Raw genomic sequence first — 13,116 nt, forward strand, 5'->3', positions numbered from 1 at the left:
CGTCTTGTCTTGCTTTCCTTCACCTTGCACTAACCACTCAGCAGCAATAGCAAGGAAGGGCGAGAAGAGCAAGAAGGCTTGTAAATGAGCAGTAAACCAGACGAAAGATTAACTGTTTTCTACAAGTATTACTTGTCCATGTTAGAGGGGATAGAGAGGGATTGGTGGAATTGATGTTTATTGCTTGAGCCTTGTGGGCATATATATATAGGAGTACATGATCTTCTTGCAGTACAAAACAATCCAGAATAGTTCCTAGTCTGTCCTATGTTTCAAATCTAATCACGATACTCAACATACTCCCGCAGTCACAACAGTAGCGACGCAGACGGCGAGACCAGAGAAGAATCCGATGGGAAACCGACGGACATCCCCCCAACAGTCGTAATGGTCAATGCATTATAGAAGTTGTGGCTGGAATGAAAACCGACGAGGTTGCTCAAGCAAAGCGGTAGCCCTTTGTGCTGTTGTCGAGGTAGCCGAGAGCGTAGGATGGTGATCGATGTCGAGTCGGAGTGGCCAGTGTCGAGACAGTCGTTGTGGAGCCGTGGGCACAAGGAGGCGCCGAGTTAGTTGCTGGAGTTGTGTCGAATATTGTGTACAAGGTAGGTTACAATTGGACTTGTAGTTGTATTGTGTTTAGATAAGATATGGAGTCATGTCCAAGTAGGACACTTGTATCCTAGGCCTCTCATATATAGCGGGGGTAGACACATGATGTAACTTATGCCAACATAATAGCACCAGAACGCAGGGGAAGCCGGCGGCATATGCCGGTGTCCAGGGCGACCGGGTGTGGTACTGTAGCGGTGTCATGGGGAGGAGCGCCCATAGTCAGGCCCCGGGGATGTAGCCATATCGGTGAACCTCGTTAACAAATCTCGGCAACGTGCTTGTGTGATTGCTTGTTCCTTAGATGATCGACGGTATGCCTCGAATTTATTTTAACATTAGTCATGGGCGCAGTGGTGTCGAAGTAGGGATGCGCCAGAAAGAAGTCGGTGTTGACGAAACGTCACGCCGGGTTTGCCAAGCCCGGGGACAGGTCGTGGACGAAGACACACATCAGTGTTGCCAGGTTTGTAATCGAGTGGACCCTACAGACCACAGAGCATGATATATTAGCTGACTATGTGATAATTGTACTATAAAGTTTTTCAAACAAGGTTATCTAGAGGCATGCATATGTACATATCATTCTCATCTATGCATCTTTATTTAGTTATTTGCAGAAAATCATTACTGAGATTAAGGCTGTGTTTGATAGTGAAGTGTTAAAAAACCACAGTATTGAAAAACTACAATATTTTTGCATGTAGGTGTAAAATATCACAGTTTTGATATATCACAGTATTTTGAAGTATTGAGAGCGAAAGAAGCACCTCCATTTGAATCGAGGCACTGGTTAACACGCTTCGTTTGCCCATCTATTTGTATGCGGGCCATACGCGGCGGTGCTAAGCTTTGGTTGTGTTCCTGACAATTAATATGAAGATTGGCCATGGCCCATGGGGCTCCCTCACGGTTGGTCCAGTAGTCTCTCCTGCCCTAGCTGTTTGGCGGCTGCTGATTACTCTGCTTCCTGTGAACGTGAGGCACAACAGAGATCCTTACAAATAAAGGAAAAATAGAGAGTGAAAAAAAAGCAGGTGCACTAAGGGCTTCTCTGTCTTCTCTCCGACTCTAGGAGATTCTCACAATGGCTATCTGTGTGCTTACAATCGCTCTTCCGTGTTTATCATACAAGCCCACCAAATCTGTTTCATGATGTCACAAAATTGCATAACATATTAGCACAAACAAACATATTCTCTCTTTGGATGCTCCGCGTACATGTTTGGTCTTTGTCAGTTTGTATCAGCTCGAGCGTAGGCATTGCATCCTTTTCAAACCTCAAAAGGTCGAGATTGCTATCCCAGGGCCAGAGGCAAATCTCGAGCACCATGAGGCTCAGGAAAGATGAGCCTAAGAAATGCAGCTCAATCATCACAATTGCCCTGTTCCCTCAGTCGTAAAACGGCGAGATTCGTAGACAGGATCCTTTTTCAGTTTGAAAACAGAGCAAACAAGCACAAATTCGGACATGATCTTTTTTCAGTTTGAAAACAGAGCACCTGACAAGTTGAATAGCTCTTGCCCAGATTGGCTTGTCTGAAACAATCCTTGGTGACCCATGAGACACTGCCACTTGTGTCTTTGTTTTGCTCTGCTTCCTGTATGTGCACACTACGAAAAGAGATCCAGCAGCTTCTGGAAGAGAACCTCATTGCCGCTGTGCTTACTAACTTCTATCTCTCCACATTCCATCGCGTTATCAAGTTAAGTCTGTTGCTCTTCCATGTTTACCATGTCATACGAGTCCAACAAATCTGTAACATCATGGTACAAAATTAAATGACCTGTTACAGGACACATTCTCGGGAAAACTTTATCAATTTCTCGCAACAAGTCCAGATGACGATCTGGTACAAAAGTAACAGCCAAAGATACACATTGGGTACCATGTCAATATCTGAAGCTTCATCCGGATACGAATGGATGGATGGAGTACTCAATTTTACAGGATAACAGAGCAAGCACACAGATACACATAGCCCAAAGAGATGTAGACATGTGCCGCACACATAGACAAATCGAAGAAACAGATTACAAGGAGAAGAAGGGTAACTAAGGCAAATAAGGCTACAAAGAGAGGGCCCGAGCAAGAAGGACATGAGCAACACAGCCAGAATACATCAGGTAATCAGCTTCAAGCTGATGTTCTTGAGATTTGGATGCTCCGCATACTGCTTCCCTAACTGTATCTTCATCTTATTGATGCCTAAACCATCCATCCGAATTTCCTTGAGGTTCGTGAGAAATTGTAGCCCCTTCATCTCCAGGTATTTATGAGTTTGTAGCAGCTCGAGCTTAGGCATTGCGTCCTTTTCAAACCTCAAAAGGTTGAGCATGAACAGGAAGGAAAGCTCGAGCACCAGCAGGCTCGGGAAAGATGAACCTAGGAAATGCAGCTGATTCATTTTAATTGCCTCGTTCCGCAGTCGTAAAACTGCAAGATTTGGCAGACTCCCAAGGGTTTGTATGTCAACGGCTTCGCTCAATCCGCTGGCCTTTAGGTCCAACTTTGATAGACTCTGTAGGTGATGCATCCAATGTGGTACTCTGTCTAGGGGGACAAACAACTTGAGGCTCTCCAGGTGTTTTGGTGGCAACAAATCACCTCCCAAACAACCATCTATGGATTCCTTTTCGATGACATCGCCATGCACTGTCAACGAACGTAGTTGGTTGTGAGCAGCAATGGCAGACCAGAACTTCTCCCTGTTGTTCTTGTTGATAAACGTGAAACACACATCCAGCTTACACAGCTGGGTAAGTGAACTGAGGTCCTTTATGACCTTTTCATGCCCCCTTGTAACATTGACAACACCCAGTGCTAGCAGGGACGTCAATTTTCCAGTCCCTCTTGGAGCTATAACACCTTCTATACCTCTATTTCGTAAACGCACCCAAAGAGCATGGTGCACGTTGAACATATCGTGCATGTTCAAGCCAAGTTCTGCACGTTCTGCACTCCAAAATGATTTGGCTAGAGATAGCAAAAAAGTGGCCTGCTTGAACACCAAGCGTTTGCATTCCATGGTCCTCTGCACTAACCGATAATCAAACATTTCATGTTTGTTCGTTAAGCGAATATAATGATAACTTGTAAGGAGGTGTTGTAGCTTGCGAAGCTTGGTGATGGTTGTTGGCAGTTCAAATATATGCGTGCCTCTGATAGCCAATGTTTGGAGGTGGCTCAAATCCCCAATAGAATTAGGAAGGTACCAAATATAAGTACCATTCTGAATAGAGAGGTATCTGAGGTGATAGAACTGCCCAATTCCATCAAGATGGTGATTTGTGAACCGTAATGTGTCCTCCAAATCAAGCACTCTGAGGAACCTCATCTTCTTAGAGATGAAATATGGTTTCCACTCTCCATACACAGTCAGTGATCTCACATGCGACAAGTCCAGCATATTATCAAACACATCTTCATCTCTTTTCCAATTGCTGCTAATGACAAGATGGCATATTGGACCCTGTGTACTGCTCAAACAACATCCTTCCTCAAGTGTGAAAACAAGGTTCTCCTCCCTAGCCTTCGAGATGCACATTTCACGAATGATATCATGAAGCTGACAAGAATCATTTTTTCCACTATGATGGTTTACACCTTCTCCTGGCAGAATCATACTCCTGTCTACAAGCTCATCAAAGTAGGTGTCACCAACTTCTTCTGTTGTCATGCCCTGCATCTCCTTACAATAACCCTCTGCAATCTATCGCCTCACCAAACGCTTGCGCTTAATTATGTAGTCTTCCGGGAATATAGACATGTATAAGAAACACAACTTGAGGTGGTAGGGTAAGCCATCATAGCTCCTCATAAGGACTGTCTTTATAGTCCTAAGCTCTGGGTTGATCTCCAACTCAGCACTAATACGGCCCTGCATCTTCCTCCATTCAATAGCAGTTTTAGGCCTCGTGGCTAGGAATCCACCTATAGTTGATATTGCAAGGGGAAGTCCACCACACTTCTTTAAGATAAGTTTTGCCTGTTCCTCCATATCTAGGGCCAAATTAACCTTTTCTGCCTTATCCTTAAACACCTACATAAATATAATTTAATATTGTTAAGTACTTGGATTAAATAATAACTATTTGAGTAAAAAAAATCTGTTTTTTTCAACCTCGCTTCAGTTTGTGGCTTCTGCAACTATGTGCAACTAATAAGCTCAGTTTATGGCTTCATGGCTTCAGTTTATGGTTTCATGGCTTCAGTTTATGCCTAATAAGCTCAGTTTATGGTTGTTGAACTGTGCAACAATGTGCTTTTCTTCAGTACTGTTGTAGACAAGAATTCAAATAAAGTCTATTGCATGCTCTTCTTTATCAATACATTTAAATGCATGCTCTTCTTTATCAATACATTTAAATGCAGATAACACCAATTGACTACTCTCATATTTCACCCTTTTTCTTCCACAATAAAATCATATGTATATTTGCTTATTGTAAATATAAGTAGATAGCCTGATATATCGGAATCTACCTCAATCTAGTAAATGGAGTTATGGAGTATAAGTCTAGTAATCTCAATCTTATGCCTCAATGCAAATGACCAACAAATGATCATAGGGTGCTTAAGACATCTGAACAAAACTCTTAATTAATAATATTGTCTGATGGCAAACTCATGCAAAAGAATACCACCAAAAAAAAGTACTCATGCAAAAGGAAAGAAAAGACATCAGATTTTAAAGAAAGTACCTTCTTTTTGAAGAGATCAAGTGCAGCACCATCATTCAGACCTTCAAGATGATACGAGTTGGTGCCTTCTCCTGAACAATGTTTGGCAACATTTTTTTCCCTTGTGGTGACTATGACCGTTCCGGCATTTTTCAAGTAACTTTTGACCAAATCCCATTCTGCAGTGGTTGATATATCATCAAGAACAATGAGGCACCTTTTATTTACAAGGAGATTTAATTCTTCGACCAGCTGCTCAAGTCCCATTGTTGCTATTTTTTCCTTTTTTGTTACAGTTGGTGTTGCTCCAGTAGGTTCTTCTGGGACATCATTCAGTAGTTGCAAAGCTAAACTTCTGATGAACTCTTTAGGGTTGAATGGGCGTAGTGCAGTGACCCAAGCACGCTTCCAGCCACCAAGTTGTTGGCTTCGGTAGGTGCTTCGAACGAGAGTGGTCTTCCCAAGACCTCCCATTCCACACACTGATATCACCTTAGTTTCTTGATTCTTTTTTGGTTCACCAACTAAATTGATAACATGATCTTGGTCTGTTGCCCGCCCAGTGCACACTTCCTCAACCATTGTCTTTGTGATGCTGCGATTAAACTTCTTTTCAGGAGGTGAGTTATTAACTGTATTGCCTACGGCACTCTTTGGTTGTTGCCTCTCTATTTCATTTGTGATCGTTGCTGGGTTGTTTTCAGTATTGATAGTTTTTGCCGTGTCTGAACCAGTCTCTGCAACACCTGATGCAGTAGTAACCTACAGATAAAGCAGATCTATGAAAAATATATATAAGCAATGTTGTACAAAATTTTAATTTAGCACAAACTGCAATATGCTAGTGATACATGCTTTGGGATTTATGACTGGTGTTTCCATAGTGTTGGTACTAAGCGTATTGGCTTTAGAATCTACCCAACTACCCTAACATTTATCATCACTGGCTTCAAACAATTTATCTATTTTTTAGTCTCTGCTAAGCCCCTTTGGGATTCTGATGCTTACCTAAAAATGCAGATATGTCTAATTTATGAGGATCATTACAAGCAAAGATTTCACAAAACATGGACTGATAAGAGGACTGTACACTGGTCACTTGATGGAAAGTGTTACCTTCTGGTGGAACAGATAAAGTGCTTGATCTGACGACAGCTGCTTAAGCTCTGTTACTTGGAGCGGTTGATCCGGGCACAAACTTGCAATTTCTGCTTGGCATGTTGACAGTATGATTCTGCTGCCTCTCTTGTTTCTTGGGAAGAAACTTTTGATGCAATCCCATTCGACAATAGTGGATAAATCATCAACCACAACAAGATATCTGTTGTCAGTAACATGTGCATTAAACTCACGAATCAAATCACTTTGTCCCATATTCTCCATCTTCGTCAGGACGTTGCCACCTACAGTTGTCCCTTCTTCTGCCTTTTCAATTTCCTTTGGAGAATTTTCATAGAACTGCCTTACAAGGCTGTGAAGGAAATCTTTCGGGTCGAAAGGATGCATCAGCCTAACCCAAGCACGGCATCCAAACTCGTCAAACACTTGTTTGCTATCATAGACCTTCCTGATCTCGTTTGCCTTGCCAAGATCACCGCCAGTTCCCCATACCGCGATCACGCCAAGCTTCTCCTCTCCGCTGGTGACCAGCTGACCGAGATCCACCTTGGGTATCCCCTCCTCGACGGCGGCAAGCCTTGCTTCATTGATGCCAAACATTTCCGCGCTGGCAAGACTGGCCTGCTTTTTTGCAGCAGCAGCAGCAGCAGGCTTGGAGCCAGATGTACCTTCCTTGATGAGGCGGTACCGCAGGTTTCTGCTGCTGACGTCCTCAACCTTTGCCCTTAGCTCCTTCACTTCAATGGCGATACCGCGTCGATCACATAGGTCGCGGGGGATGCACCCCCAGATCGGCTTCTTCTCCGCGTGGAGGCCGAAATCCATGAGGCTGTCCGGAGCACTGGGCTGGGCATGACCGTGGCGCACTGGGCTGGGCATGACACCCGGTGCATCCGCCCGGAGCTAAGCAGTGGAGATGACGGGATGCACATTGGCTAAGTTATCCATGCCGTCCATTCATGGATCAGCGAGGCAGATGCCGCCGCGCCAGGAGTTTCACGAGCGGACGGACGCTCGTTAAATACAAAACCTGTATATTTTTAGCGGAAAAAAAATGCTTATTGATCCTTTTTTTTGACATATTCTTATTGACCCTCGTCATTAGTAATGTGTCCACCCAACTGATATACACCCACGAAAAAAATCACAAGCCCGAACAAACCAGAAAAACGCAAAGAGGACCCCCGAACTGAAAGAGAGAAAAAATGCAATCGGATGAAACACGATTTCCGTTTAGAATCAATTTGGACAATGCCAGGGATGAAACCATTTGAGGTGCCGAGGCTACCATAGCTCCAACCCCTAGAGCAAGAATCGCCAGAAGAAGACGCCGTTGTCACAACCGAAACTAGCCTAACTTCCCTTGCATGCTCGGGGCGGGAGGTACAATAATGGCCGTTCTTCGGCCAGACACAAGTTTTCTTTTTCGCATTTCAACTGTATTCCATATGAAATGACTGGAATGAATAAATAATTGTTAAAAACCCAAAACACTTAATATTGATAGAGAACAAACGGATTTATCATTGCTAGACACGCCATTGCTCGGTATGCCCTGTTATGGAGTAAGTCACCGGTCGGACACGTATCAAATGTATTTTCATTCCCATATTGAACATCGTAACGAGGGTGTGTGGCCCTCGCCCCGGAGTGCCCACTTATTATAGCTTTGGTTCATCCTAACCCCTTCCATTAAATTATTTTTATGTAATATTTCTTTGCTCCAGAAAAGTGTATTCCTCATGGTTTCTTCCATGAAAATTTCACCCACATAGAAGACATGAACACGTGAGCTGTAAACAAAATCAGTTTTTTTTTTCTTCTTGTTGTACTGTTCAACAGGGAGCAGGGAGCGCCCAACTGGGCCGGCTCACTAGCGCACAGGATCGTCGCCTGTAGCGAGCGATCGAACTAAAAGAAAGCCTGTAGCGAGGCAGCGGCACTGTAGCAACCCGGGCTACTGCAGCAAGACTGTACTGTAGCGCTCTCGGTCCACTATACCACCCTCTTTTTTTAAGAGACCTTTTTTTAAAACGCAAATAGTTCTTCAAATTTGCGAACATTTTTTTAAACCATGAAATTTTGAATCTTTCAAAAAAAATTAAAAAGTGGGAACATTTTTGAAATTTTGAAAACATGAATATTTTTTGAAACTCCGAGCAAAATTAAAAAGCACCAACATTTTTTGGATCTATGAACAAAATTTGAATGCAGGAACATTTTTTGAAATTCTGAACAAAATTTGAAAACCCGAACATTTTTTGAAACTCCCGAACCAAATTTTAGAACACAAACAAATTTTTAAAAAGTGAACATTTTTTGAATATGTGATTCTTTCTTGAAATCGGAAACATTTTTTGAAACAACCGACCAAAAATTGAAAACGCAAAAAAAATTCTGAAACTCCGGAACAAAATTTGAAAACACGAACACATTTTTGAAAATTAAACATTTTTTTAAAAAGTGAACATTTTTTGAAAAATAGAAAAGATAAAAAATTTTAAAAATGAAAACAAAAAAGAAGAAAAGAAAAAGAAACATAAACAAAAAAAGAAAATAAAAACAAAACAGAAAAAAAAGAGCTTCAAGCTCTGCTTGCAACCCTACAAATATGTACAAATATTGTATCTGCACTGTACAGTACACAAAGTTATCAATTCCCACCTCTTCAGAAAGATGCTACAAATAAAATTAAGGTTGGAGTAGAGACGGCTTGGCTTCAAGCTCTGCCCGCAACCATACAACTTTTTGTTCTATTGGCACTTGGCAATGTTGGCCAGTCTACCAGCTATTCTGAGCAACGCAGTTCTTTCTTTCAACCTGTGTAACATTTACCCTGAAGCTTGCCAGCAGCCGTTTTGGAGCTTCACAAGAAGGTGAGAATGCCGTCAAACCCCTTTCCCCTAAGGTGCTCCCTGGCCATTTGTTGGCCCTCCTCCAGTGAGTCACGAGTCATCACGTAGTTCTTCTTCACCATCGGGCCAATCACCATGCGCTCCAGCACCATGGCGCATCGAGCAAAGTGCAGCGCCAGATTGAGTAGGTCGATGTTGCCGTAGACTCCGCTCATGTGGACCGTCTTCAGATGATCGTGTGGCTGAATGGGCAGGGGCCACTCCTTCAGCCACATGTTCTCCACCCCCTCACTGTACTGACATTCCATCTGCATTGTAAAATATACCAACTCATCCATTTCTATTTCTTCACCAAGGCAACTAACTTGTACTAGGGTAACTAAAATAGAAGTAAATTTGTCATATTTATCTTTACTACAAAAAGCAGCAGACAAACTTATAAATACAATAAAGACTAAAACAAACATAACCACCATGCCAAAAAATGTCAAACAATAAACTTCACTCGATGTGGCTACATAGCTACATAGTCACAGAAACGGTGCACCCGTGCAAGACAAATGCACAGCGTCGGCTTGGAAGGAGCTTGGCCCATTGCCATGTTGTTCTCAAGGGTGTATTTATGATTTTCAGTCAGTAACCAAGAAGCATGGTTAGATAGCCAGGTTAGTACAGAGAAACACTAATTCATTGTTGTTGAGATAATTGCCATATTATAATTCAAATAATTATGTCCAGGTAAAGAGTCTTCCATTAAGAGTAGATGCCACTATTTTAGACTTTCTTAACTGTGTGAGAATACACGACATTTACAAATTCAATGAAAACTTCACGACTTTTCCTATCATACTCTTAACTAATTGAATGGGTTACCTTATTCTAACTCGTCAGTTAAAAGGAATCACTATGAGGGAAGCAGCTTTCCTAATTCTAGTGTATGTGGCTGAAACTCCATCTAACTACACACAGGGAGTGAATTAAATTAAAATGAATTATAATATTATCTCTATTTCTAACTTGGTGGAGAAATGCATATGACAGTAGAAAAGGCCAAGTAAATGCAAAAGAGAGAAATGAGAGAAACCTACATGCAGTTCCAGTTGTTCCAGAACAGGGGCCAACTCCAAAAGGGAAGCCAAACGAAGGATGCCACTGGTAGAGTCATAACGTACACGGACATGCATGGTCAATATAAGATGCTTCAGGTTGATGAAGCTGCTGGGGCATCCTGCAAATTGAAGCACCTGATACATCGTGCAACAATGACATGAGAAATATTCTGGGATGACAACAATGGCAATAAAGGTGGAATGAAAATGTTTAGAGGCCAAACAACAGTGAAGTAGAACACAACAACAGGGGTATCAACTTCAATCAGCACTGAACAAACACACCTGGGTATCAATAGCAATTCGCATCGAGAGCTTCCGTGCATACGACATACCGCCAGCAGGAAGCTTTGCAAAGGCGTAGTCGAAAACATCCTCCTCTGTTAGCACCGTGACAGTCACCTCTTGTATGTCTAGGCATTCATCGAGCACAAACACCGGATGGACCTCAAAGCTGGCAAACTCGAACTTAGCAAGGTTCGGAGCTTGCACCTCAAGCTCGTGCATATGACAGTACTGGACACACATGTAACGCAGCCGACCCAGCGGCTGGGATGTACTGAAGCTGTGGAGGGTGCAGCGTGTGATGCTTAGCCACTCGAGGACAGAGAAGGCCGGCAGCAGCAGGCAATGGATATCTCCTAGCACGGAGTCGAGCTTGAGCTCTCTTAGGTTTGTGAAGCCGCGGAAATCAGGCGGCACCACCGGCGGGTACAGGTCGACAGACATGAGGTGTAGAGACCTGATGGCAGGAGAACCATTTCTGAAATGCTTCAGTGGGAAGCTGAACCAGTAGGTGCCCCATGACCCCGGATTAAAATCGAACACAATGTCCTTCGCCGTCGACGCCGCGCAGAAGGCGACCCATTGGTCGACATGGCACTCCACTTTGGATTGAATGAACCTGAACTCGAGCGCGAACTTGTCCCTGGGGTCGGTGGGACTGAGCTGGCGTAGCACACTGTCGACGTTTCTGACGAAGTCTTCTTCGCCTTGCGCCGGGCTTCTGGGCCGGAACATTGTCTCTCTGGTGAAGACCAGGGCCCTTCTGTCGCAAGCACTCCAGAGCTGTCTCCACCTGCTCGACAGCACGCTCGTGCGCGCGGCGTCCGCGAACCCCGTCGACAAGTGCAGACAAGGAATAAGTAATAAGTAAGGTTCAGTTTACGTCCGCGACATCACGGAAGCAGTCCCCTCCCGCAATTTCTTTTGATTTTGGCAAGTTCAGCTGGCAATCTATTGAGAAAACAACAAATCAAAGCCAAATCCGGTCTCTGAACTGTGCGGATTGGATCAGATTATACGGACAGGAATGGAACGATGGATTCGGTTGCTGGAAGCAAATAATTAGAGAACGATCTGCTAGTGCTCTGGCCGCGCCAGACTACGGCGCTGAGGTCGGAGAAGAGATAGAAGAGAGGGGAGGGGCTCGGCCTACCTCCGATTCGGGGATCCACAGACCCAAACCACGGTGTCATCGTTCTCCTGGCCGGCGGCGACGACGATCCGCAAGCCCTAGCACCGGGCGTCACCAACGCCGACCCTCTCCCACCGGCATTGAAGCGGCAGGTCGGCCGAGAGCGCCGCCCACTGTGCACTCATCCGTCTGCCCGCCTACCTCCATAAAACCGGTGCGTGTGCCGAGACCTACTATAAAAGCCATGGCGGCTACACGTCAAGCAGGTGGGGATAGAAGCCATGTCGGCGGAGGCCGACAAGTCCTCGGCCATGTGGACAGCCAAGACAAGTGGATCATGGGAGGCCGCCGCCGCTTGGGTCCTACGAAGGCCACCGCCACCGCGCCGCCGGGTTACATAGCCCGTGTCTTGACCGGTGAGCGGGGGCGTAGACCACGGCAACCGTCTTGCCCTACCCAAAAACTAACTCTAATTCGTGCTTCACGGAAGCGGAGGGAGGCTATTCTTCCTCTCTCGCTGAAGCATATCCCTCCAGGACTACCGGCAGTCTGACGAGAGGGTTATCCTACATGGGAAATACATGTCGTGGGAGTGGAGATCTGCCACGGCCGGCGGTAGACTAGTTGTACTGCAGCCCGTTATAGTATAGTTGAAAATATGCTTGAAATGTAAATGTTTTCATCGGGTTAGAATGAAAATCATCCGGTTTGCATGTAATTCGCCCGGTTTGTTTAAAGCCGATTTGAAATGTATGCGGATAGCATTGGATGACCGACAGTAGTTACGGATTCATTCTTATGCCCTAAGTAGTTATAGGATTCATTCTTATGCTATTCGTTGCATATTGAATCTCATGTGAGCAACCCCATCGCTTAGTCCATGCCTACACTTTTCATAATATTGTTACTTCCGTTACAATCACTATATTGCTTTACTCTGCAAACTTGTTACCATTCCTTCTTATATTATCACCACTGCTATCGTATTACTGTGCTACTCATAAATTTCCGCAAGCAAGTTGTCTCTTCAGGTGTGAACAAATTGACAACTCAACTACTAAGGCTTATAATTTTTTTTGCTCCCCTTGTGTCGAATCATAGATTTGCGTTGAAACACTTCCATTGAAGACTATTGCGATCATCTCTACTTGTTGTTACCAGCCATCCGCCCGAGCGGCGCACATGCAAGGAACATGAGAAACAAGTGGCGGAACATGATCACAGATTCAAAACGAAACCTAAACCAAAAGATGGGCTAGACAATTTTGGTAAGTACTAGAATCGTCTCTATAGCAGGACATAAACTAATTAAACTACTACT

The 13,116-nt window shown here is 44.1% G+C and overlaps 1 protein-coding gene and 1 pseudogene across 1 annotated transcript; both read right to left on the bottom strand.

Moving 5' to 3' along the window:
• Window positions 1-2,735: 2,735 nt before the first annotated feature.
• On the bottom strand, window positions 2,736-7,293 carry LOC123084450 (disease resistance protein RPM1-like; annotated as a pseudogene).
• A 1,786-nt stretch (window positions 7,294-9,079) lies between these two features.
• LOC123083475 (uncharacterized) lies at window positions 9,080-11,485 on the bottom strand. The gene is made up of 3 exons (XM_044505512.1): window positions 10,664-11,485; window positions 10,358-10,513; window positions 9,080-9,577 (listed from the first exon to the last, which is right to left on the bottom strand). The coding sequence occupies exons 1-3, from the start codon at window positions 11,396-11,398 to the stop codon at window positions 9,281-9,283; spliced, it is 1,188 nt and encodes a 395-aa protein (XP_044361447.1). The 5' UTR covers window positions 11,399-11,485; the 3' UTR covers window positions 9,080-9,280.
• Window positions 11,486-13,116: the final 1,631 nt, after the last annotated feature.

Source organism: Triticum aestivum, chromosome 4A (assembly GCF_018294505.1).
Source record: "Triticum aestivum cultivar Chinese Spring chromosome 4A, IWGSC CS RefSeq v2.1, whole genome shotgun sequence".
Lineage (NCBI taxonomy): Eukaryota > Viridiplantae > Streptophyta > Magnoliopsida > Poales > Poaceae > Triticum > Triticum aestivum.

What these genes read in the sequence shown, in the direction of transcription:
- LOC123083475 (XM_044505512.1), bottom strand. Translation starts at nt 11,398, where the DNA reads ATGTTCCGGCCCAGAAGCCCGGCGCAAGGCGAAGAAGACTTCGTCAGA. An exon ending in GAATTGCTATTGATACCCAG is followed by an intron (nt 10,514 to 10,663) that starts GTGTGTTTGTTC and finishes ACGATGTATCAG; the next exon opens with GTGCTTCAATTTGCAGGATG. An exon ending in TGGAACAACTGGAACTGCAT is followed by an intron (nt 9,578 to 10,357) that starts GTAGGTTTCTCT and finishes TTTACAATGCAG; the next exon opens with ATGGAATGTCAGTACAGTGA.